The sequence below is a fragment of the Megalops cyprinoides genome, chromosome 5, assembly GCF_013368585.1.
Source record: "Megalops cyprinoides isolate fMegCyp1 chromosome 5, fMegCyp1.pri, whole genome shotgun sequence".
In the NCBI taxonomy this organism is placed as follows: Eukaryota; Metazoa; Chordata; class Actinopteri; order Elopiformes; family Megalopidae; genus Megalops; species Megalops cyprinoides.
In genome coordinates, this window is record NC_050587.1 from 41,457,282 (window position 1) to 41,480,976 (window position 23,695).

General features: G+C 51.2%; 1 protein-coding gene across 1 annotated transcript in view; it reads right to left on the reverse strand.

The window, feature by feature from the left end:
• Positions 1-1,021: 1,021 nt before the first annotated feature.
• The window catches only part of LOC118778067 (ephrin-A5b-like), a 46,877-nt gene continuing 24,203 nt past the window's right edge, over positions 1,022-23,695 (reverse strand). The window contains exons 2-5 of the mRNA XM_036529396.1: positions 8,876-9,168; positions 5,182-5,247; positions 4,848-4,925; positions 1,022-1,426 (exon numbers count right to left, since the gene is read on the reverse strand). Coding sequence (XP_036385289.1) covers positions 1,302-1,426; positions 4,848-4,925; positions 5,182-5,247; positions 8,876-9,168 — 562 coding nt within the window. The 3' untranslated portion in view covers positions 1,022-1,301. The remainder of the gene's footprint in view (positions 1,427-4,847; positions 4,926-5,181; positions 5,248-8,875; positions 9,169-23,695) is intronic.

Genomic DNA, 23,695 nt, shown 5'->3' on the forward strand with positions numbered 1-23,695 from the left:
AGTACAGTAATTATGCTAATGTAGATGAAACATAAAAAGGACTATTTCCATCCGTGTGAGAACCGGTTTGTTCCACGGAAACAGGTAAAGGCATTTTATTTAATAAATGTGATCTTAACACTAAAGCACTGGTATATCCCTGATAGAGAGCGCACTCCGCACTGTGGGGGCATTTGTTTGACAGGTGTTATTCTGATCTGGAGAAACGCTGAATGTCTAACATGACCTGTCCTTACAAGCATTCCCACATCAAAGGCAAAGATCCCTTCCATGGAAGGAGCTTCACATGGTTACAGGAAAGGTCATAAAAGAGGTGAGATTCATTCAAGCAGACAATGTTCTCGGACCCAGCTAAAGGAAACTTTCTCACATCTCTCCTGATATCCGTTTTCAGGAAATATCCAAATATTCCCAACAACCCACTTCTGACCAAAACATGGGAGTGTGTGTGTCCCTGCAAGCTTTATGTGCCATTATCAGCATCTCTGAGTGCCTGGCCTCACTGACAGACCGAGTGAGTTCCGGTTCATTCACAGCAGCTGCAGAGGAGAGTGAGGCTTCGGAGAGGGAGTACAGCAGCACCTCTCTCTCATTCGAACCCGCGCTCCGGATCTGTGCCCTGTGCGAATGAGCTCGCAGGGTTACACTCGCGTCCTGCACCCTCGTGGGACGGCCTTCCTGAAACAGGCCAGAGGCTGTCTCAGCATGCGCTGCCCTCTCTCTCCCACGGTCCATCCTGCGTGACGCGGGGGCTGTCTCAGCATGCCCTGCCCTGTCTCTCCCACGGTCCATCCTGCGTGACGCGTCTCCTTCATCTCCCTCCTGTTCTCATCCTCTCTTGTCCTGCCAACTTTATGACATCATCACGCAGCGACTTTTGAAAACAAGGAGGTGGCCATGAGGTTGTCAGCCTGTCCAACTGCAGCACACAACTCTTTCCAGACACCTCCAGCTCTGAGTCTGAAATTATGTGCGTGCGTGCGTGCGTGCGTGCGTGCGTGCGTGCGTGCGTGCGTGCGTGCGTGCGTGCGTGCGTGCGTGTGTGTGTGTGTGGGGTCTATGCATATAGATTCTCCATGGGGAAACAGGAATTGCTAAGATAACCGCTGAGTGGCTTGGTTCTCAGGGAGAAACAGATTTTTCCTCTTGAATCTTAAATCTTCCATCTCTGATTGAGAGAGAACTCAGCTCAACTGAAGCTGCTGTCTGTTTGAAAATGCTGTTCCTGGAGTGTCTCCTTTTCACTCCGGCTCCTCAGAGACCAGGTGCTGTGTGCCAGAGAGTTCCACCAGCAGGATGCACTATAATGTCAGCAAGGTGGCCAGCAGGGGGAGCAGTGGAGCCAGCAGGGCCCAGGCTGGCGCGGGACGCTGGGAAGAGCTCACATCACTGCGGGACGGCGCGGCCGACTCATGACTCGTGTCATCTGCAGGAGAGAGAGGAAGAGGAGAGGATGAAGAATGCAGAGGTGCAGACCGTCCTGCCCCCACTCTGGCACGGAGGCAGTCACTCAAACGGTGAGGGCTCAGAAATGACCGCTGTTACCAAGCGCCTCACAAGCTGTCCACCGTAACCATAGAGATACGCCTAACCTCATCTGAGCACGTGCAGTACAGGTAAAGGTATGGGATACAGGTGAGGGTGTAAGATACAGGTGAACATATTGTATGGGATATTATCTGCAATCTGTGATACAGGTCAAGATGCTCCACACCCATATCTGTGCTCATAACCACACCTACTTAGACCCTTGTTGGGGTCTGTTAGTGTGGGGGTGTGTTAGGGTGTGTGTGTGTGTGTGTGTGTATGTGTGTGAGGGTGTGTGTGTGTGTGTGTGTGTGTGTGTGTGTGTGTGTGAGATGGTGTATGTGTGTGTGTGTGTGTGAGAGAGAGGGTGTATGTGTGTGTGTGTGTGTGTGTGTGCGTGTGTGTTAGGGTGTGTGTGTGAGTGTGCGTTAGAGTGTGAGTGTGAGTGTGTGAGCGTGGAGGCTGAGCGTGGAGGCTGAGTGAGTGTGGAGGCTGTGTGAGTGTGGAGGCTGAGTGAGTGTGGAGACTGAGTGAGCGTGGAGACTGAGTGAGTGTGGAGATTGAGTGAGTGTGGAGATTGAGTGAGTGTGGAGGCTGAGTGAGTGTGGAGGCTGTGTGAGTGTGGAGACTGAGTGAGTGTGGAGACTGTGTGAGTGTGGAGACTGAGTGAGTGTGGAGGCTGAGTGAGCGTGGAGACTGAGTGAGTGTGGAGACTGAGTGAGTGTGGAGGCTGAGTGTGGAGACTGAGTGAGCGTGGAGACTGAGTGAGTGTGGAGGCTGAGTGAGTGTGGAGGCTGAGTGTGGAGACTGAGTGAGCGTGGAGACTGAGTGAGTGTGGAGGCTGAGTGAGTGTGGAGGCTGAGTGTGGAGACTGAGTGAGTGTGGAGGCTGAGTGTGGAGGCTGAGTGAGTGTGGAGGCTGAGTGAGTGTGGAGACTGAGTGAGTGTGGAGACTGAGTGAGTGTGGAGGCTGAGTGAGTGTGCGTGTGCGTGTGTGTTAGGGTGAGTGTGTGTGTGTGTGTGTGTGTGTGTTAGGGTGTGTGTGTGTGTGTGTGTGTGTGTTAGGGTGTGTGTGTGAGTGTGTGTGTGTGTGTGTGTGTGTGTGTTAGGGTGTGTGTGTGTGAGTGTGTGTGTGTGTGTGTGTGTGTGTGTGTGTGTTAGGGTGTGTGTGTGTGTGTGTGTGTGTGTGTGTGTGTGTTAGGGTGTGTGTGTGTGAGTGTGTGTGTGTGTGTGTGTGTGTGTGTGTGTGTGTGTGTGTGTGTGTGTGTGTGTGTGTTAGGGTGTGTGTGTGTGTGTGTGTGTGTGTGTTAGGGTGTGTGTGTGTGAGTGTGTGTGTGTGTGTGTGTGTGTGTATGTGTGTGTGTGTGTGTGTGTGTGTGTGTGTGTGTGTGTGTGTGTGTTAGGGTGTGTGTGTGTGTGTGTGTGTGTGTGTGTGTGTGTGTGTGTGTGTGTGTGTGTGTGTGTGTGTGTTAGGGTGTGTGTGTGTGAGTGTGTGTGTGAGGGTGTTTCCACACGGCGTCGCTGGCTGGCACAGTGAGAGCAGCTCTTCAGAGTGCTACGCCTGCACACTGACAGGCGTTAGCTGCCTCCTGGCGAAAGCGTGAGCATCACAGACAGAGTGTGGAGACTGAGTGAGCGTGGAGGCTGAGTGTGGAGACTGAGTGAGTGTGGAGACTGAGTGAGTGTGGAGGCTGAGTGTGGAGACTGAGTGAGTGTGGAGGCTGAGTGTGGAGGCTGAGTGAGTGTGGAGGCTGAGTGAGTGTGGAGGCTGAGTGAGCGTGGAGACTGAGTGAGTGTGGAGACTGAGTGAGCGTGGAGGCTGAGTGTGGAGACTGAGTGAGTGTGGAGACTGAGTGAGTGTGGAGGCTGAGTGTGGAGACTGAGTGAGTGTGGAGGCTGAGTGTGGAGGCTGAGTGAGTGTGGAGGCTGAGTGTGGAGACTGAGTGAGTGTGGAGGCTGAGTGTGGAGGCTGAGTGAGTGTGGAGGCTGAGTGTGGAGGCTGAGTGTGGAGGCTGAGTGAGTGTGGAGACTGAGTGAGTGTGGAGGCTGAGTGAGTGTGGAGGCTGAGTGTGGAGGCTGAGTGAGTGTGGAGGCTGAGTGTGGAGACTGAGTGAGTGTGGAGGCTGAGTGTGGAGACTGAGTGAGTGTGGAGGCTGAGTGTGGAGGCTGAGTGAGCGTGGAGGCTGAGTGTGGAGACTAAGTGAGTGTGGAGGCTGAGTGTGGAGGCTGAGTGAGTGTGGAGGCTGAGTGTGGAGACTGAGTGAGTGTGGAGGCTGAGTGTGGAGACTGAGTGAGTGTGGAGGCTGTGTGAGTGTGGAGGCTGAGTGTGGAGGCTGTGTGAGTGTGGAGACTGAGTGAGTGTGGAGGCTGAGTGTGGAGGCTGAGTGAGCGTGGAGGCTGAGTGTGGAGACTAAGTGAGTGTGGAGGCTGAGTGTGGAGGCTGAGTGAGTGTGGAGGCTGAGTGTGGAGACTGAGTGAGTGTGGAGGCTGAGTGTGGAGACTGAGTGAGTGTGGAGGCTGTGTGAGTGTGGAGGCTGAGTGTGGAGGCTGTGTGAGTGTGGAGACTGAGTGAGTGTGGAGACTGAGTGAGTGTGGAGGCTGAGTGTGGAGGCTGAGTGAGTGTGGAGGCTGAGTGAGTGTGGAGGCTGAGTGAGTGTGGAGACTGAGTGAGTGTGGAGGCTGAGTGAGTGTGGAGGCTGAGTGAGTGTGGAGACTGAGTGAGCGTGGAGGCTGAGTGTGGAGGCTGAGTGAGTGTGGAGGCTGAGTGAGTGTGGAGGCTGAGTGAGTGTGGAGACTGTGTGAGTGTGGAGACTGAGTGAGTGTGGAGGCTGAGTGAGTGTGGAGGCTGAGTGAGCGTGGAGACTGAGTGAGTGTGGAGGCTGAGTGTGGAGGCTGAGTGAGTGTGGAGGCTGAGTGAGTGTGGAGGCTGAGTGAGCGTGGAGACTGAGTGAGCGTGGAGACTGAGTGAGTGTGGAGGCTGAGTGAGTGTGGAGACTGAGTGAGTGTGGAGACTGTGTGAGTGTGGAGGCTGAGTGTGGAGGCTGAGTGAGTGTGGAGGCTGAGTGAGTGTGGAGGCTGAGTGAGTGTGGAGGCTGAGTGAGTGTGGAGGCTGAGTGAGTGTGGAGGCTGTGTGAGTGTGGAGGCTGAGTGAGTGTGGAGGCTGAGTGAGTGTGGAGGCTGAGTGAGTGTGGAGACTGAGTGAGCGTGTGCTGTAGCCATGGTCACGGTTTCCACAGGGACTGCAATTCAGAGAGCGCATGAGACAGACGGAAAGACAGACGGACTGACAGACAGACTGACTGAGTCCTCAGCCATACTCACCGCTTGGCTCTAATGAATTGTCTACTTTGTCATTGACATCAAAAACATCATGGACGCCTACAGTTTTCACACAGCCATCTACAATAACAAACACAGGCAGGCAGATGTGAGACAGCTTTGCTTTTGAAATAATAACATCATTTATCCCGAGGGGATATATTACAATGTTTTTATGTCAAGTTTAAAACATACATAATCTCACAAGTGAAGCTAGACCAGAGAACTCAAGAAAAATATTGGTCCTTGGTCTTCAGAGTAACTTAAATACACACTGTACAGTAACATTAAGCCTGCACACCATAGAGCAACATTAGCCATAAACACTGTAACTTACTTGGTGGTCGAACAAAAACTTTCAGCTTCAGGCAGGTTCTTCTTCCATTTTCACCAATGGTGGATGCTATAAAGTCAAGAGTAGGACAGCTTTGTGGTTAGAGTGTTTGCACTGACCGCAACCTGACCATAACCTGCCCGCAGCCTGCCTCGCCCCAGAACGCTACTGCCCCATGGCTAACACCACTCTGCATGCACAGATGGATTGTGGGTAAAAAGGGGGTGGATACTGTATGCCCCTCTACAGCGGCCTATAACAAGCACATCACACGGGGTATCACTGCTGCCCCTGAGGATGTCACCTCCCAGCAGGTCTGTGGTTACACCGCGTTACTCTGAGCGCCAGCGCGGTAAACACACCCACACAAACACCGCGTAACGCTGAGCGCCAGCGTGGTAAACACACCCACACAAACACCACATAACGCTGAGAGCCAGCGCGGTAAACACACCCGCTCAAACACCGCGTTAGTCTGAGCGCCAGCGTGGTAAACACACCTGCTCGAACACCGCGTTACTCTGAGCGCCAGCGCGGTAAACACACCTGCTCGAACACTGCGTTACTCTGAGCGCCAGTGTGGTAAACACACCCACACAAACACCACATAACGCTGAGAGCCAGCGCGGTAAACACACCCGCTCAAACACCGCGTTAGTCTGAGCGCCAGCGTGGTAAACACACCTGCTCGAACACCGCGTTACTCTGAGCGCCAGCGTGGTAAACACACCTGCTCGAACACCGCGTTACTCTGAGCGCCAGTGTGGTAAACACACCCACACAAACACCACATAACGCTGAGAGCCAGCGCGGTAAACACACCCGCTCAAACACCGCGTTAGTCTGAGCGCCAGCGTGGTAAACACACCTGCTCGAACACCGCGTTACTCTGAGCGCCAGCGTGGTAAACACACCTGCTCGAACACCGCGTTACTCTGAGCGCCAGCGCGGTAAACACACCCACACAAACACCGCGTAACGCTGAGCGCCAGTGTGGTAAACACACCCTCTCAAACACCGCGTAACGCTGAGAGCCAGCGCGGTAAACACACCCGCTCAAACACCGAGTAACGATGAGAGCCAGCGCGGTAAACACACCCGCTCAAACACCGAGTAACGATGAGAGCCAGCGCGGTAAACACACCCGCTCAAACACTGCGTTACTCTGAGCGCCAGCACCAGATGCATCCAACCGGCCCCAACACCCCACACAACCACCTGCTCTGCCCGCTCCTATTGGCTGAGAGCAGGCATGATTTCAGCAAGGCAATTGTGAGCCATGCAACTGAGGTTAACACACACACATGCACGCACACACACGCGCACACGGAGGTCAACCCCACCCTCAGAAATAGGTGGCTATAGCGAAGGGCGAGAGCAGTCACCCCACCCAGTCTTGAACCCGGGTCTACGGGGTACCAAACATGCGACCTTGACCGCGACACCAAAGAGCCAGGCTCGTTGGTATGGCAGTCAGAGCGCATACTCAGCTGTAGTGACGGCACTCTGTCACACTGCCCTCCCCTTCGGGAAGCGCGCCCTTGCGCCTCACGCACCAATCTGTGACTCGTGAGGAAGTGTCTCTGGCTGTGGGCTTCTTTACAGGTGAGGAGTTCAGTGCTGCCGACAGGTGATTTCGTACAGGTGAGACGGCCTTGCGCAGGTGAGAGGCTCTTTACGTCTTCAGGTGAGAGGGAGTTTTCTACAGGTTAATGCACTTTTAGTACAAGTAAGAGGGTCTTCACTTCAGAGTGAGAGGGTGTTGAGTTCAGATGAGGGGATTTTTGTAGAGGTGAGTGGGTTAAGTGAGTGGCATTTACAGTACTATTTGGGTGTTACCACAGTAATCAGACTGACAGCTGAATGAATCTGTCATTGTGCAGATGAAGCACTGCAGGTGAGATACTCGGCCTGCTTTTACAGCACTGTCCTAAAACCCTCATCAGAGGCCAGGAACAGGTCTCCCTGAGAGCCCTCCACACTCAGCGGCTCACTCTCTGCTCAGACAGAGCACCTTCCCAGGGTGCCGTGCTGCAGCTGGCTCCTCCCCTCATTTCCCCTCTCACTGACAGGACGAAAGACGACGCAAGCGGTTGTGTTCTTTCTGCTCGGACACGGTCACATTTTAACACATTGTGTGTGTGTGTGTGTGTGTGCGTGCGTAAGGCAGCTACGCGCTGTCTGAATGCAGTTTTCACGCTCTGTGGCAGCGTAGTGTGCGGGTGCTTGTGGCACTGCGGGCACGGCAGACAGACGCCGGGGTTTCTGGGAAATGAGCCGCCGAGGGTGGGGGAGAGGAGAGACACGCCCAGCACCCTGATCACACAGCCGTCAGAGCACCTGGCCATCTCCGCCACGCCCTGACTGTGTTACTGCATTTGCTCTCTCTCTGTCCCTCTTTCTGTCTCTCTCTCTCTCGCTCTCTCTCTCTCTCTCTCTCTCTCTCTCTCTCTCTCTCACTCTCTCTCTCTCCCTCTCTCACTCTATCTCTCTCTCTCTCTCTCTCCGTCTCTCTCTCTCTCCCTCCCTCTCCCTCTCCCTCTCCCTCTCCCTCTCCCTCTCCGTCTCTCTCTCTCTCTCCCTCTCTTTTTCTCTCTGTGTTACAGTGTTTGGGAGCATTGCTACAGGCCTCAGGCCTGAGGCTGCTCCCCACGGCTCAGCGCGGGGTTGGATCCACCTGCAGGGGGCGCAGCTGCTGCGGGGTCCTGAAACACCCCCATGTTACGGGAAACCAGCGAATCATCAAACTGAGTCACTCACACAGAAGACAACAACCCGCACACGCATACACACACACTCACCCACCCATACACACACACACACACACACACACAGCCACACACCCACACACACACGCACTCACACATACACAAACTCTCTCTCACACACACACTCTCTCTCTCTCACACACACACACACAAAAAGCAGTTGTCTTTCAAAGGGCTTGTCTGGCAGAAAAAGGTTCTGAACATCTGAACATTGGTGTTTAGTCTAGGTGTGCAAACTGCTGTGGGAAGAGAACAGGTGTGGCTACCTATGGTCTGGGAACCCTCATAAAACAGAATCCTGTCCTGGAAATACCCACCATCGCTGGCACTCAGTGTCACTGTGCTTTTTCTGACGACAGTGTCAGTCAGGGGCACACCTTTACAGACCCCACACTCCCCAGGCAACACACACATGTGACACTAACTTCCTCTCCTGTGCAAAACTACTGCGTGTCACAGGGCCCTGAGAAGCACATGATCCTCCTTAGTGCAGAGCAGCAGGAATCCTGTGACGCTTTGTAGTGGCATTGAACAGAATTACCCATCAGGCATTTCAGTGAGTCCTAACGTGCAGCTGCATTCGGACAGCCCTCTCAGAGACGCATTCCCGTCGTCTTTCGTCCTGTGGTGTGCTGAGGTGCAAACGCAGGTTTGCACGGCTGTTTTTGAAAGCCATCTCACAAGTGGAAACAGCTGAGACTCAAATATTTAGAAAGAGCTGATGACTGTCAAGATGTTTTTTCCGAGGTCGTTGTAACTATGAGTCAGGTTGCCAAAATGAAACAGGATGGCTGTGTGCTGAGGGGAAGCTTAGGGCCTGAGCTGGACTCTGCTCTGACACAGCACACAGGCGGCTCATTACAGCGCTCAGTTATAATTAAAACACGGGTGACACATAGCACAGACCGGACTGGGACAGGCATACTCACAGATGTAGTAATACTCTCTGCCCGGCCGGAACTCGAACCCCAGCGAGAAGGGGGTGAAGAGCTGGAACTTCTCGGAGAATTTGAGCGGGCCGTTTGGTGCGCGCGGCCGGTTGCACTCCCAGCGCTTGAAGCCCTTGGAGGTGTGGTCGCAGGTGCTGTAGCCGTCATAGTTCACCATGTAGAGGACGTAGTGCTCTGTCCGCTCCAGCGGCACAGAGTCCTCGTAGTGCGGGCAGTACACGTCCAGGTAGTCATTTATGCAGACGTCAATGTGGTAGTCACCACGGAGAAACCTGAGAGAGAGAGAGAGAGAGAGAGAGAGAGAGAGAGAGAGAGAGAAAGGCTTCAGCACACCAAATCAAACACCAAACACTAGAACATCTTCCGATTTACATTTCATGGGGAAGAGTTCTGTGCTTTTGAATTACCTGAGCAGTTACAGCAGAATTATAATTAGCAAAAATGAAGCAATTATCATCATGGGAGTTAAAAATCATAAAGTTAACTTTGGTGTAGGCTGACAGCATGACAGCTGTTGAAGAAAGGTATGCAGAGGTATCCCTGTATCCCTGATGCTGCAGCATGAGTGTAGCAACAGCGCTGTTTAATGTAAGAGGAGCCGACCACCCGAGGATTCTGGGGAATTAATTACGCTTAAATTCCCACATTTCCAGGCCCTCACTTTTCAGCTGTTCTGTGTGAGGCCTGTGGGCAGGGCTTCTCAGAGCTGAACGATACCACACCGCCACAGGTCATTCCTCCTGTATCTAATTACCATATTTAAATAAAAGGAAATGCTGCACACCATTCCAGAACGTCAATTATGTTTGTCCACAAACTAGTCTTATTCAACGTGCTAATTAGATCTGGCAGTGTGGGCCAAGCCGCCACGAAGTGGTGTGGGTCAGACCCTCTCCCAGCTGCAGATGCCTCTCTGAGTGGGTAACAGTACATTACACTGCACTACATTACATTACATGCATCTAGCAGACGCTCTTACCCAGAGCAAATTCCAGCATAAGAGAACAGAAGTGTATCCATCCAAGCTGAATGAGCAACATTGTCAGACCAGGCTAAGCGACCAGCGAGTGTGAGGGTAACACTACTCAAACACTACCACAAGTTAACCTGTGCTAACCTCAAACTAGAGCCCAACAAACTAAGGGAAGCCAAGTACATACACAACCATACATCATAGTCACTAGAACACAGTATCCATGACATATCATACTACACATAAAATAAATAGCAAGTAAATAACAGTAGCAAGTACTGAGTGTTAGGTAGATCTGTGGGTGGGGTACTGAGTGTTAGCTAGATCTGTGGGTGGGGTACTCAGTGTTAGGTAGATCGGTGGGTGGGGTACTGAGGGTTAGGTAGATCTGTGGGTGGGGTACTGAGGGTTAGGTAGATCGGTGGGTGGGGTACTGAGGGTTAGGTAGATCGGTGGGTGGGGTACTGAGGGTTAGGTAGATCGGTGGGTGGGGTACTGAGGGTTGGGTAGGTAGCTTGATAAACACTGATAAAGACTGATAAACACAGACAGAGACTGATGAAGAACTCCTAAAGACTGAGAAACACTGACAGACTGACACACTAATATCAGTTTCTCAGCTAAATGCTCAAGCCAGAGCTCACTGTACTGAAGAAGTGGGCCTGCGTTTGCATGAAACAGTTTCCCTGAACACTTCATCAGCCTGAAGTGTGAGTGTACATGAGGACAGCACAGAGACACAGCACACTGAGATTAGCAGATGGCTCTGTGCAGCCTGCAGTTTAGCGGGTCCGGTCTGATCGTGCACACAGTGCTGGGGTGAGTCTGTGGGCGAGCCGAGAATGATACCTGTCACTCGCTGTATTTCACTAAAGTGGGTGGAGTCCCATAAACCATACCCCCTTCCTCTCTTCAGTAAGCGGGTCCTCAGCAGCCACACCCTCTGTCTCAGGCCTGTTGTGATTGGGCAGGTCACTGACTCCGCCCTTTGTGCCAGCATGCAGACGCCTGCTCTGTTTTCCCCCATCTACCACAACAGCAGGTTCTGCCCTGTGTGAGGGTATCATCCACACACACACACACACACACACACACAGAAACGCTCCAAGCTCTCTCACACCACCACACACACACACATACATTTACATTTACTTATTTAGCAGATGCTTTTATCCAAAGCGACTTACAAAAGTGCATACAGTAACACCACACACACACACACACACACACACACGCACACACACACACACACACACACACACACACACACACTGCCCTGAAACGCTCCAAGCTCTCTCACACCACACACACAGGCTGTCTCAAACACGAGTGTCTCTTTGCTTTTCCTCAGTCTTTCCGAAGCCCAAAGCCAGAGCACCAGTGCCAGCAGGGACCGTGCAGTGTCTCACTGTGAGAGAGCGCAGAGGCACAGAACTCCCACCTTCATGCACACAGGGAGAGGCGTTTCACATGGAACAGCCCAGACTAAGCCCCTCCCACCAACGCCACGTCCATGCTGTGATTGGACAGCTCGGCTGCTCTGCCCAGCACAGCCCACAGATTACGCGTGGGTTTTTTTGGGATGGTGACAGACACCGGATTCCTGAGTGCAGCCCTGGCATTTTAAACCCTGATGCTCACACCCAGAGAGGGCTCGTATCAGATTTAAAGAGCGGGATCCATAGACCGTCTGGGGCTTTTCTCAGCACTCAGGGAGACTGTCAGGATCAGTGTGGGAGATTATTGTCACTGTGCAGTAAGGGGCACTGCAACAGCACAGCAAGATAATGCAAACAAAACCACACAAATCAATAAATCACACACTCACCACACACACACACACCAAACAAAACACCACACAATTGTATTAATTGTCCTGCTGGAATTTTAGCAGGTATTTTTGCTGTTCTTAGAAAATCAGATCCAGTTTAGAGCAAAAAATGCTCAGCGTGAAAAGAGTTTAAATAAAAAAGAAAGCACAGAGATACACTAAAGAGATACACTATCCCCTGATGGCCCTCACTTCCTCTCACACAAGAAATGACCATTTTACTGTAAACCAGTGCATGACCTCACAGCGGTGTTTGCCTGAACCCTCACAGAAAGACATACACAGGCAGAACACACATCAATACACAAGAAAAACAAAGCACTCAAGCTTTCTTGTTCTTCACAGAAAGGAGGAGAGGGGAAAATGGTTTTCCAACCCACAGAGGGCAGCACTCCAGTGACCACAGAGCGTAAAGCTCTGAACAATAACATCTGAATGCAGCAGGGTCAGCCTTGTCTCTTCTCTTCGCTAGCGGCTGTAACCCCACCATGCTCCTGCCCCTGCCCCCAGGCCTGGCCCAGGACAGGGCTCACCCACTACGCCCCTCAGTACAGCACCTGCACAGTCAGACTGCCACTCTTTACCTCTGCAGGCAGACAGACGTCTGCGCAGATATTTCTGACGCCAGATTTACTAAACGCCTGCCAGATACCAGAATAAGCAATGGAAGGAACGAATGGAAAACAAAGCAGACACAATCTCTCTCTCATTTTTCCAAGAAAACAAGAGCTATTGTCTGAGTCCAGAGAGGTACTCTGGCTTATGTGGAATTCAGAGCATTGGTTAGAGAAATTCTTCTCATGAAAATGTATTATAGTTTAGACATAATAGAAAAACCCAGAGAATCTGAAAGGGAAAAATTGCCTTGTATGACTGTGTGCGTATGTATGACTGTGTGTGTGTGTGTGTGTGTGTGTGCGTGTGAGTATGTATGATTGTGTGTGTGTGTGTGTGTGTGTGTGTGTGTGTGTATGTGTGTGAAATACAATAAGCATCTCACTGCCAGTAGGCCCTTGGAGCTGGTTGCCATGGCACAGTTATGATGTCACAGTGTCATGGTCCTGCATACCACGGGCTGGTAATCGCCACTCCAACAGCACAACTCTTTCATTCATACAAATCAGCCAGCCAATGAGGCCACAGGGCTCACCTCATTGGCTAATGAGGATAAGAGATCCTCTCCCTCTGCCTGATACTGAGAGTGTTTCTGCACACAGACAGGCATGCACTATACATTTTGCCAGTTAAAAGCAATTTTTTATTCAGACGAAAGCTCACACTCAAAAAACAAATGTGGTATCATGATTTGTGCGTCACATCTGCTCCATGAGATGTGAGCCAATCAGAGATGTGCACACCTCCATGCCTGGGATTGATTCAGAAACAGAAGAGGAGGTAGCAGAGGGGCTTTACAGAAGTGAGCAGGTGTGGCAGCCGAGCGAGGGGAGCAAGGCCTGATGGGAATATTCCCCTCATGGCGACCCGTCAGGCCAGGTGACAGCGAGGGCCTCGGGGTCACTGCCTGTGGGTGGAGTGAGAAGCGGGAAGAGAAGCTTTCATTACAAAGCAAGCCCACGCTGAGGAGAGGAGAGGCCTGGATGTGTGTGATGCTGTGAGTTTCTGCAGAGGAGCCGAAGCACAGAGGCACTGAGAGAGCTTAGCAGCAGCAGCAGCGTTGACGGTGTCGGGGGCAGCACGAGCGTGACTAACCTGTTCTTATCACAGAGCTCATCTTCTCATGTAGCGATGTGCAGGTGCCCTGAGGCTGTGCACGGCCAGGCGTGACTCGAACCCGCACCACCCTCCTCATCCCTGCATTCCGGCTGACAACCCCTCGTGGGGGAGTGGCCTGAACCAGCCCCCCCCCCCCACCCCTCCCCCACAGCAGCGGAATTTATCTGTATCTCTCTCTCCTGTCCTGACCTGCGGCGTTTGGATGCTCACTATCCCTGCCTCTAACTCCAGCTCCATCCACTGGACTGCTCCACCTCCCATAACTGCCCAGTAACTGGAGCTCTGGCTGCTCTCAGTGGCGCCCCCACATGGTACTTTGCTGTGAGTGCAGTATGAAATGGATGCTAATGGCCTGACTGACAGCTGGAATGTCTGAAACTGTAGAAGAGGGCCCATGGAGCAGCACGTACGGCTCTATTTTTAATATTTCATATCTATATTTATACATCTACTCAGCAAGAAATGTGAGCCGTGTATGACCGTACAGAGTCTGCATTACATCATCAGTGCCAGACACCTCACTTTTCCTGTGGTTTAATCTGTCAAGCTCCCCCTACAGGTGGGCAACTGTAATACACACAAATCAAGTTGTGCAAAAATCTGTAATTAATAATATTCCTGTGAGAGACCTGTGTGACACACTTATGACCAATGAACTCTTTACAACACAGTCCGCTGTGAGTTTAAACTCCAAGGCTTTAGGGCTTTAAAGAGGGCTTAGGCACAAAGAATAACCAATACCGTGAATGAGAGGAAAGACAGTCTGTGTGAAATGTTTATGCTCATATCTCAGCTGTGACCCATTCAACAAGCGTGCTGTGATGAAGTGTTCTTTGTCTCTGACTTGTATTTGACATTGAAAGATTCATGATCAGGGCCTAAAAGCATTCTGGGACGGGCTGAGGAGGACTCAGAGTTTATGTCCTGTCAGCACTCAGCACTTATCAGCAGCATCGAGGAACGCTGCAGCAACGTTCTGCGGATGCTAGTAATAGGTTAGCTGTGCTTATCTGAGCATTAGCATTCTCATGTTGGCAGAGTGGCTGTCTTCACGGCATCGCTGTCTGTGAGCCGAGTCACACTTCCTCCATCCAAAACAAACGCACTCTCTCCTGTCCCAAACATGCTCTCTCCTGTCCCAAATGAACATGTCACAGCAAGCCAGTTCACTCAGACCCCCCTCCACGCCTCTCCTACATGTGTCTGTCCTGAGATCAGTGTCAGTTTAAGCAGGGAAGCTAAGGAAATAGGGGCAGTCACCCCCCCATAAACCCGTTTCCCATTTCTCTGCCCCCCTCAGCCCCTTGGTTGTGAGGGTGTCTGATCTCTCTGACACTGTTCTGCTGTTTGCCAAGGGCCACGACTCCTCAGACTATCGCCCAATCACAGCACTGCGACTGTGGGGTAAGGGTCATGTGAGCATGGCACAGCACAGAGACTGAGACAGCACAGAGAGACTGAGACAGCACAGAGAGACTGAGACAGAGACAGCACAGAGACTGAGACAGCACAGGCAGCGTTTGAGGCTGCAGGACTGCACAGAGACATGTCTCTCCTGCTTCAGTTAGTGTTTGATTGCATCAGTGTGATGCTGCGTCTCACATGGATTACAAACGAAATCACTGAGATCCTTTTATCCTCCTACCAGCCGCCATGGATCCAAGCCGGGGCAAAGAGTCCCGCGCTTCCTCTGCCTCCACAGCCACGTCTCCCTTCTCTCTCTGCTCTCTGTGACTCTGCTCTCTGTGACTCGGCTCTCTGTGACTCAGTTCTCTGTGTGTCTCTGTGTCTGTGACTCTGCTCTTTGGCTCAGCTCTCTGTGACTCGGCTCTCTGTGTGTCTCTGTGTCTGTGACTCTGCTCTTTGGCTCAGCTCTCTGTGACTCGGTTCTCTGTGTGTCTCTGTGTCTGTGACTCTGCTCTTTGGCTCGGCTCTCTGTGACTCCGTTCTCTGTGTGTCTCTGTGTCTGTGACTCTGCTCTTTGGCTCGGCTCTCTGTGACTCGGTTCTCTGTGTGTCTCTGTGTCTGTGACTCTGCTCTTTGGCTCGGCTCTCTGTGACTCGGTTCTCTGTGTGTCTCTGTGTCTGTGACTCTGCTCTTTGGCTCGGCTCTCTGTGACTCGGTTCTCTGTGTGTCTCTGTGTCTGTGACTCTGCTCTTTGGCTCGGCTCTCTGTGACTCGGTTCTCTGTGTGTCTCTGTGTCTGTGACTCTGCTCTTTGGCTCAGCTCTCTGTGACTCGGTTCTCTGTGTGTCTCTGTGTCTGTGACTCTGCTCTTTGGCTCAGCTCTCTGTGACTCGGTTCTCTGTGTGTCTCTGTGTCTGTGACTCTGCTCTTTGGCTCAGCTCTCTGTGACTCCGTTCTCTGTGTGTCTCTGTGTCTGTGACTCTGCTCTTTGGCTCAGCTCTCTGTGACTCGGTTCTCTGTGTGTCTCTGTGTCTGTGACTCTGCTCTTTGGCTCAGCTCTCTGTGACTCGGTTCTCTGTGTGTCTCTGTGTCTGTGACTCTGCTCTTTGGCTCAGCTCTCTGTGACTCCGTTCTCTGTGTGTCTCTGTGTCTGTGACTCTGCTCTTTGGCTCGGCTCTCTGTGACTCGGTTCTCTGTGTGTCTCTGTGTCTGTGACTCTGCTCTTTGGCTCGGCTCTCTGTGACTCGGTTCTCTGTGTGTCTCTGTGTCTGTGACTCTGCTCTTTGGCTCGGCTCTCTGTGACTCCGTTCTCTGTGTGTCTCTGTGTCTGTGACTCTGCTCTTTGGCTCAGCTCTCTGTGACTCGGTTCTCTGTGTGTCTCTGTGTCTGTGACTCTGCTCTTTGGCTCGGCTCTCTGTGACTCCGTTCTCTGTGTGTCTCTGTGTCTGTGACTCTGCTCTTTGGCTCAGCTCTCTGTGACTCGGTTCTCTGTGTGTCTCTGTGTCTGTGACTCTGCTCTTTGGCTCGGCTCTCTGTGACTCCGTTCTCTGTGTGTCTCTGTGTCTGTGACTCTGCTCTTTGGCTCGGCTCTCTGTGACTCCGTTCTCTGTGTGTCTCTGTGTCTGTGACTCTGCTCTTTGGCTCGGCTCTCTGTGACTCCGTTCTCTGTGTGTCTCTGTGTCTGTGACTCTGCTCTTTGGCTCAGCTCTCTGTGACTCCGTTCTCTGTGTGTCTCTGTGTCTGTGACTCTGCTCTTTGGCTCGGCTCTCTGTGACTCGGTTCTCTGTGTGTCTCTGTGTCTGTGACTCTGCTCTTTGGCTCGGCTCTCTGTGACTCCGTTCTCTGTGTGTCTCTGTGTCTGTGACTCTGCTCTTTGGCTCGGCTCTCTGTGACTCCGTTCTCTGTGTGTCTCTGTGTCTGTGACTCTGCTCTTTGGCTCAGCTCTCTGTGACTCGGTTCTCTGTGTGTCTCTGTGTCTGTGACTCTGTTATTGGCTGCTGTGCTCACTGGCCACTCATCGCTGTGAGAGGTGGCCACTCCAGTGCCTGAGGGGCTTTTGAGTGGCTCTCACAGCTCTTTCAGCAGGGGCACCCTGTCAGCTGACGAGGCCACTGCTCTGAGACAGATCGCACCTTTACCGATCCGGCTGTAGGGACTGATCCGGCTGTAGGGACTGATCCGGCTGTAGGGGCGGATCCTGACTCCCTCAGAGATTACACGGTCCCAGCTCAGATGTATAGCGCACTCTGAGAGGTGTGAGAGTGGAGTGACGCGCAGTGTGACAGCGTGAAGTACACACAGGGCCACAGAGGAGTTTCACAGGCTTAACTCCGAGAATAACAACGTGTTTTCAAACAGAGAGCAGATGTGCAGCAGAGAGATTTCTCAGCACCCTGCTGATAACCCTGGAGAAACAGCTACAGGAACACCACGGGTAAAGTACTAGATGAACCACAAACAGATTTCTGAGCTCCTCCTTCTCCGTCTCGCACTCCTCTCTCCTTTCTCTCCTTCCTCTTCCTCCCACATCCTTCTTTCTTTCCCTCCTTTCACACCTTTTTTCCATCTCTTTATTCCCTCTCTCTCTGTCAGTTATACTGCACTGCTCCTCCCAGCTCTCCTGCCCAGGGAACTGAAGCTTTCTGCCTCTGATAGGCGAGGAACGGGCGACTCATTTAAGATAAACGTGTACAGGAAACAGATTTACTGCAAGTTTTTAAATGCAAACCCAGACTGACTGAGTTTCTGAAGGGGCCTTTGGAGCTTACAAAGGCAAAGACAGCAAGGAAATGTGTAGAAACCGCACAGCAGGGTGTAGAAACCTCACAGCAGGGTGTAGAAACCTCACAGCAGGGTGTAGAAACTGCACAGCAGGGTGTAGAAACTGCACAGCAGGGTGTAGAAACTGCACAGCAGTGAGTAGAATCTGCACAGCAGTGAGTAGAAACTGCACAGCAGTGAGTAGAATCTGCACAGCAGGGTGTAGAAACTGCACAGCAGTGAGTAGAAACTGCACAGCAGTGAGTAGAAACTGCACAGCAGGGTGTAGAAACTGCACAGCAGGGTGTAGAATCTGCACAGCAGGGTGTAGAATCTGCACAGCAGGGTGTAGAATGTGCACAGCAGGGTGTAGAAACTGCACAGCAGTGAGTAGAATCTGCACAGCAGTGAGTAGAAACTGCACAGCAGTGAGTAGCCCATGCACCGTGGAGAAACTGCTCAATGCTGTCTCCTCTGGGTGCCTGCTCTGAAGGACTGAATGCAATTTAACCCCAGGAGACAAAACCCAACACTGCGGGAGACAAACCCAACACTGCGGGAGACAAACCCAACACTGCGGGAGACAAAACCCAACACTGCGGGAGACAAACCCAACACTTCAGGAGACAAAACTCAACACTCTGCAGGAGACAAACCCAACACTGCGGGAGACAAAACCCAACACTGCGGGAGACAAACCCAACACTGCGGGAGACAAACCCAACACTTCAGGAGACAAAACTCAACACTCTGCAGGAGACAAACCCAACACTGCGGGAGACAAAACCCAACACTGCGGGAGACAAACCCAGCACCTGGACTGGCTCCGGGCGCTACGTTACGGAGGTCACAGTTTTCAGAGCTGTGTGGTACAGGAGGCTACAGCGCATTCTCCCCGTGTGGCTCCTCACAGACAGAGCGACGGAGACGGCAGCACCAAACAGAAGAAAAACACGTTCCTCCTCCATTTTGTGCTCCTGGTCCTTCCCCTCGTTTAGAGAAGACACAACAGCACCTGACACCACTGAGATTCACAAACCAACAGTATTCATGAATCCTTTGTTCCGGCGGACTCATTCAGGCCTGAATCCCTCCGGTTAATGCAGGGTAATTAAAGTGTCCTTCGGCACAGTGCCGGGACAGTGGCCGAGGCTCACCGAATTTCAAAAGGAATCTAAACAAACGCTTCATGAAGCCCCAGGGAGGTGGCAGCGGGTGCAGACACCAGGCAGAGAAAATCAGGAAATCTGCCATGTGGATTTTACAGAGCAAAACTCCACACGCGCCATTAATATTCATACACTGGCTGCATGGAGGGAAAGCAATTCAACATAAACGCTGGGAAAAGGCCAAAGCAGCGAAATGCCACAGAGGGGAGAGAGACTCACTGAAGGCTGCCACGCCCTCGTGTGCGCGTGTGTGTGCGCGTGCGTGCTGATGTCTGCAGACACACTGAGCTTCTCGCACCCTCCTGCGCTCCGGGGGGTAATCACCACTCTAACCAGCCACCCAGGTTAATCCCACAGCATTACTGTTTCTAATTCGCTGTTTCCATTTCTCAGTTTAAACTGAACAGGAAGCCTTCTATGCCTGCAGTGATCTTATTGGTATGTCTGCGAGGTGTGTCACAGTTTCTATACCTTACATTTAGGCACAAGAAGGGCGCTGTTGGTTCTCTGATTAAAACCTTTAGTGTTCCGTTCATAAATCATTCATCTTTTGGGAACTAAGCTAAGCATTCCAAAGAGCCTCACTCATACCACCACTGTTGTTTGATTTCATTTCTGCCTCATACTCTAATAGCCCATGTACTGAATAAGGAGGCAGCATGGTCAGGGGGTGTGGCCTGGGACTAACTAACTTTACTTTACGTGACTAACTTTTTCTGTAGAATTCAAAAATGTAATCAGATCAGGTGTTTATGTTCTTTTCCTCCTACAAGGCTTTGGAAATGGCTGAAAATTCAAAACATAACAAAACGACACCCCCTTTGAGAGCTTCTCACTCAAACAGTATGCTAGATAAAGACATATGACTATGACATATTATGCCATGTGTATGCAGTAACCACATTTATTACTGTTATAGGAGTGTCAGGATAATTTTTTGAAATGTGCTCGATATTCAAATGTCCTCAAAATTGCCTATTTTCATGTCCTCATTTGACCATGTGGGCAGTTAACCATAATTTTCATATTTTTACCATGTATTCTTATATATCTGAAGATGATCTGACAAACTTGGTTGTTGCTGAGCTTCCTTCTGGAGATGATTTTTTTAAAGAATGAGCTGTCGTGCTCTTGTTGCCGTACAAATTCAACCAAAACACAAATATTACATAAGTTCACAGTTTCAGAATTTCCACATAGATTTATTTCAATAAGGGGAACATACTACCCCTTCATAAATTAATTCAAAATAGTGAAAATAAACATTTTTTTTCCAAATTAAGCAATTTTATTGATTGTCAAAAACATGTCAAAGCATTATCACCAGTAATGTAAAGTAAAGCTATTTGGTGAAATGCTGACATGTAACTATTAAAGTATTGACTACTGTCACTGTGGATCTGAATACTATTTACAATGATTGTTTATGTCCTGAAAAGGAAAGGTCCTTGCTGTGATTATTTGTCCATTACTGGTGAGAGGGTGACCTGGGACTCGCTGGGTGATTTGCTATGGAATGACCCATAACTGTTACACATTACTGTAAATGCCAAGTGTGTGAGTTTGAGTTTATGTTTATTTATGTCTTTCGTGTGCATGTGTGTGTTTGCGTGTGTGTGGACAGCAGTGTAGCATAACAGTAAGGAGCAGGGTTTGTAACTGAAAGGATGCTGGTTGCATTCCCTGCTGGGGCACTGCTGCTGTACCTTTGGACAAGGTAATTAACCCAGAATTAGCTCAGTAAATATCCAGCTGTATAAATGCATAACATGTAAAAACTGTAACCCGTGTAAGTCGCTCTGGATAAGAATGTCAGGGGTAATATAAAGACAATAATGCAATGCAGTGTGTGTGTGTGTGTGTGTGTGTGTGTAAGTGTGTATGACTGTGTGTGTGTGTGTGTGTGTGTGTGTGTGTGTGTGTGTGTGTGTGTGAGTGTGTACGACTGTGTGTGTGAGTATGTATGACTGTGAGTGTGTGTGAGTGTGTGTGTGTGTAGGTGTGTACGACTGTGTGTGTGAGTATGTATGACTGTGTGTGTGTGTGTGTGTGTGTGTGAGTGTGTACGACTGTGTGTGTGAGTATGTATGACTGTGTGTGTGTAGGTGTGTACGACTGTGTGTGTGAGTATGTATGACTGTGTGTGTGTGTGTGTGTGTGTGTGTGTGAGTATGTATGACTGTGTGTGTGTGTGTGTGTGTGTGTGAGTGTGTACGACTGTGTGTGTGAGTATGTATGACTGTGTGTGTGTGTGAGTGTGTGTGTGTGTAGGTGTGTACGACTGTGTGTGTGAGTATGTATGACTGTGTGTGTGTGTGTGTGTGTGTGAGTATGTATGACTGTGTGTGTGTGTGTGTGCGCACGTGTGGCTCATGGCAGTGAGCAGGAAATGTCAGGAACATTCATCTTTGTCTTTTCATTTGTCTGAACTGATGCTGTAGTTTTTATGGAGCGTAAATGAGTGAGCCATAATTCAGCACTGTCAGCCCCTCACTCCTTCTGCATTCACAGAGAGAGAGAGAGAGAGAGGGAGAGGGAGAGAGAGAGAGAGGGAGAGAGAGGGAGGGATGGAGGATAAATGACGGGAGTTCTCTGGGCTCTAGCATCTGTGGCTGCTCACGCATGTTTCAGACCATCATGACTGCCAGCTCAGCACTGCTATGACGACTGCATCTCCACCATCTGCAGCCTGCAGCCAGGAATGAGGACACATCAAACACCCCCTTCAGCTGCTTCCTTTCCTTTCCCTCCTTCTTAAACGTTGTGTCTGCACTGTGTGGCTCCTGACACCAGCAGCACACCGAGCTGAAAAGAGCACTCAGGCCGAGTGCGGTTCATGCCCTACCACGACCCCTGAGCGCTCAGGCTCAGGTGTTTAATCAGCGTGTGCCGTGGGCTGATCCCGCGAGAGCAGCATCGTTAGCGTTAGCCCTGATGCTCCACACCCGCATGCCTCGCTTTGTCCCCGGGCCGGTCTGAGACCTGTGGGATGCTGAGACAATGCAAGAAGGGTGGCCAGCGTCTGCCGGAGGGCGGGAAGGCGGGGCAAACCACACACCCCCGCGGTCTGAGTGCTCTTCTCTCCCAGATAAAGTACACCAAGACATGGAGCATAAAGCTGCAAGCCAATGAGAAACAGGGACCTGCCCAGAACACCTGAGCCACACTGAACACTGATTCACTCTCGAGACTGTGGAGACCATCTTCCTTGAAGTGGGCTCTGTTTTACGGGCTCTGAAGCGGTACTGCAGCCAGATGGAGAAACAGGATCACTGTGGACACAGAGCTCTATCACAAAGCCAGCTGTTCTGCCAGGGTCTCTGAGTGCAGGAGCTTCGGAAGGCTGAGGCTACCCTGACGGGACACCCCAAAACTCTGCAGTGAATCTGAGGGGCCTTTCATACACCCCCAACGAGGGCTTATTATCAGAGGAAATGTAACAGGAAGCTGTTCAGTTTGGACTCATTGGGAGAGGAGGTCTAACAGGAAGCCCTTCTGGGAGCATCATCATGTTCTGATTCTCTGTAGTTCCCCTGAACTGCGTTGAGCCTCTCTCTCCCTGCACCTGACATGAAGAGCAGCAGTTCCACACTCAGAGAAAGGCCCGGGATGACCCGACCCAAACACGTCAACCTGTGTTTCTGAGCAGACAGTGCACCAGTTTTACGCCACACACACTGTACAGTGAGGTGTGTCCAGAGTGACTTCTGAGCTACGCTGTTAGCAAATCTTGCCATAATCCAAAAAACTCTGAACACAGCAGAGAACAGTGTTCACCAGCCTATGAAGCTGGAAGGTTATGACATTTTAAGCATTCCAGAGTTAAACACAAACTCCAGCCCAGGCATACTCAGAAAGCCTGACGAAGAGGAGCAGGTTGTTAGGGCCTCATTAAGCCCTCGTTATCACTGGCATGTGGGAACAGAGTACCCAGGTCACATCCCTGACTGGAATGTGCAGTCTGACTCCCCGCCCATTTATAACACCTTTACAAGCCCCTCCCCTTTTTGTGTATGTGACAGTGTGCGTGTGTGCGTGACAGTGTGTGTGTGTGTGTGTGTGTGTGTGTGTGTGTGTGTGTGTGTGTAGTGTGTGTGCGATTGAGTGTTTTCTCCCTCTGTTTTTCCCCTCAGATCAGCAGCACGGCCTGCAGGCCACACAGAGCTCTGGCAGGTCTCTCCCAGAGTAAACAGGAGAAGACACATTCCGTTCCAGCAAACTGCTGTCTGACAGATGAGTCCGGAGAGCTTAGTCTTCACTCCTTTTCTTTCATTCTTCCTTTTTTCTCTCCATTCCAGGCCGCCCTGGCAGTCATAATGAGCGTGTCGTTTGCAGACGCACGGCAGAAGCCCATCCATAACCGCTCCGGCTGCCCGGCTCCTGCAGCCTGTGTTTACCCGAGCAGACAGGGACAGCAGCTCCAATGTTCAGGAGTTTTATGGTTCAGGATTACCTTCACTGTCACCCCTGGCTGTTGCTGTCTGTTAATGACTCTCCTGAATGGATATGTTCCTGTCGGCCTGTGTGTGTGTGTGGGGGGGGGGGGGTTAAACTGAGCTCACAGAACTTGCACTAAGACTACACTTCCATTGTGTCATTGACCAATCAGAGCTCTGAACTCTCTGTAAGTGATTTCAGACAGAGTGACAGGAGACTCGGCACCCTGACACACTACACCAGCCAGAGTGTTTGTGCATTCCACAGCCAGGAAAGGTAAGCACACATCCACAGGAGGAACAGACACTCAGGGCAGTGAGTTCACTCACAGGGAGTGACCTGGTACACACGTCATCCTGGTCAAAACAGCTGCACACAGACTGAGGCCTAGCAGAGAATGCAACCTATCCCTGCCAGTCAAGCACTGACTCCTCCCACCCATACAACTATCTCACACACACACACACACACACACACACACACACACAC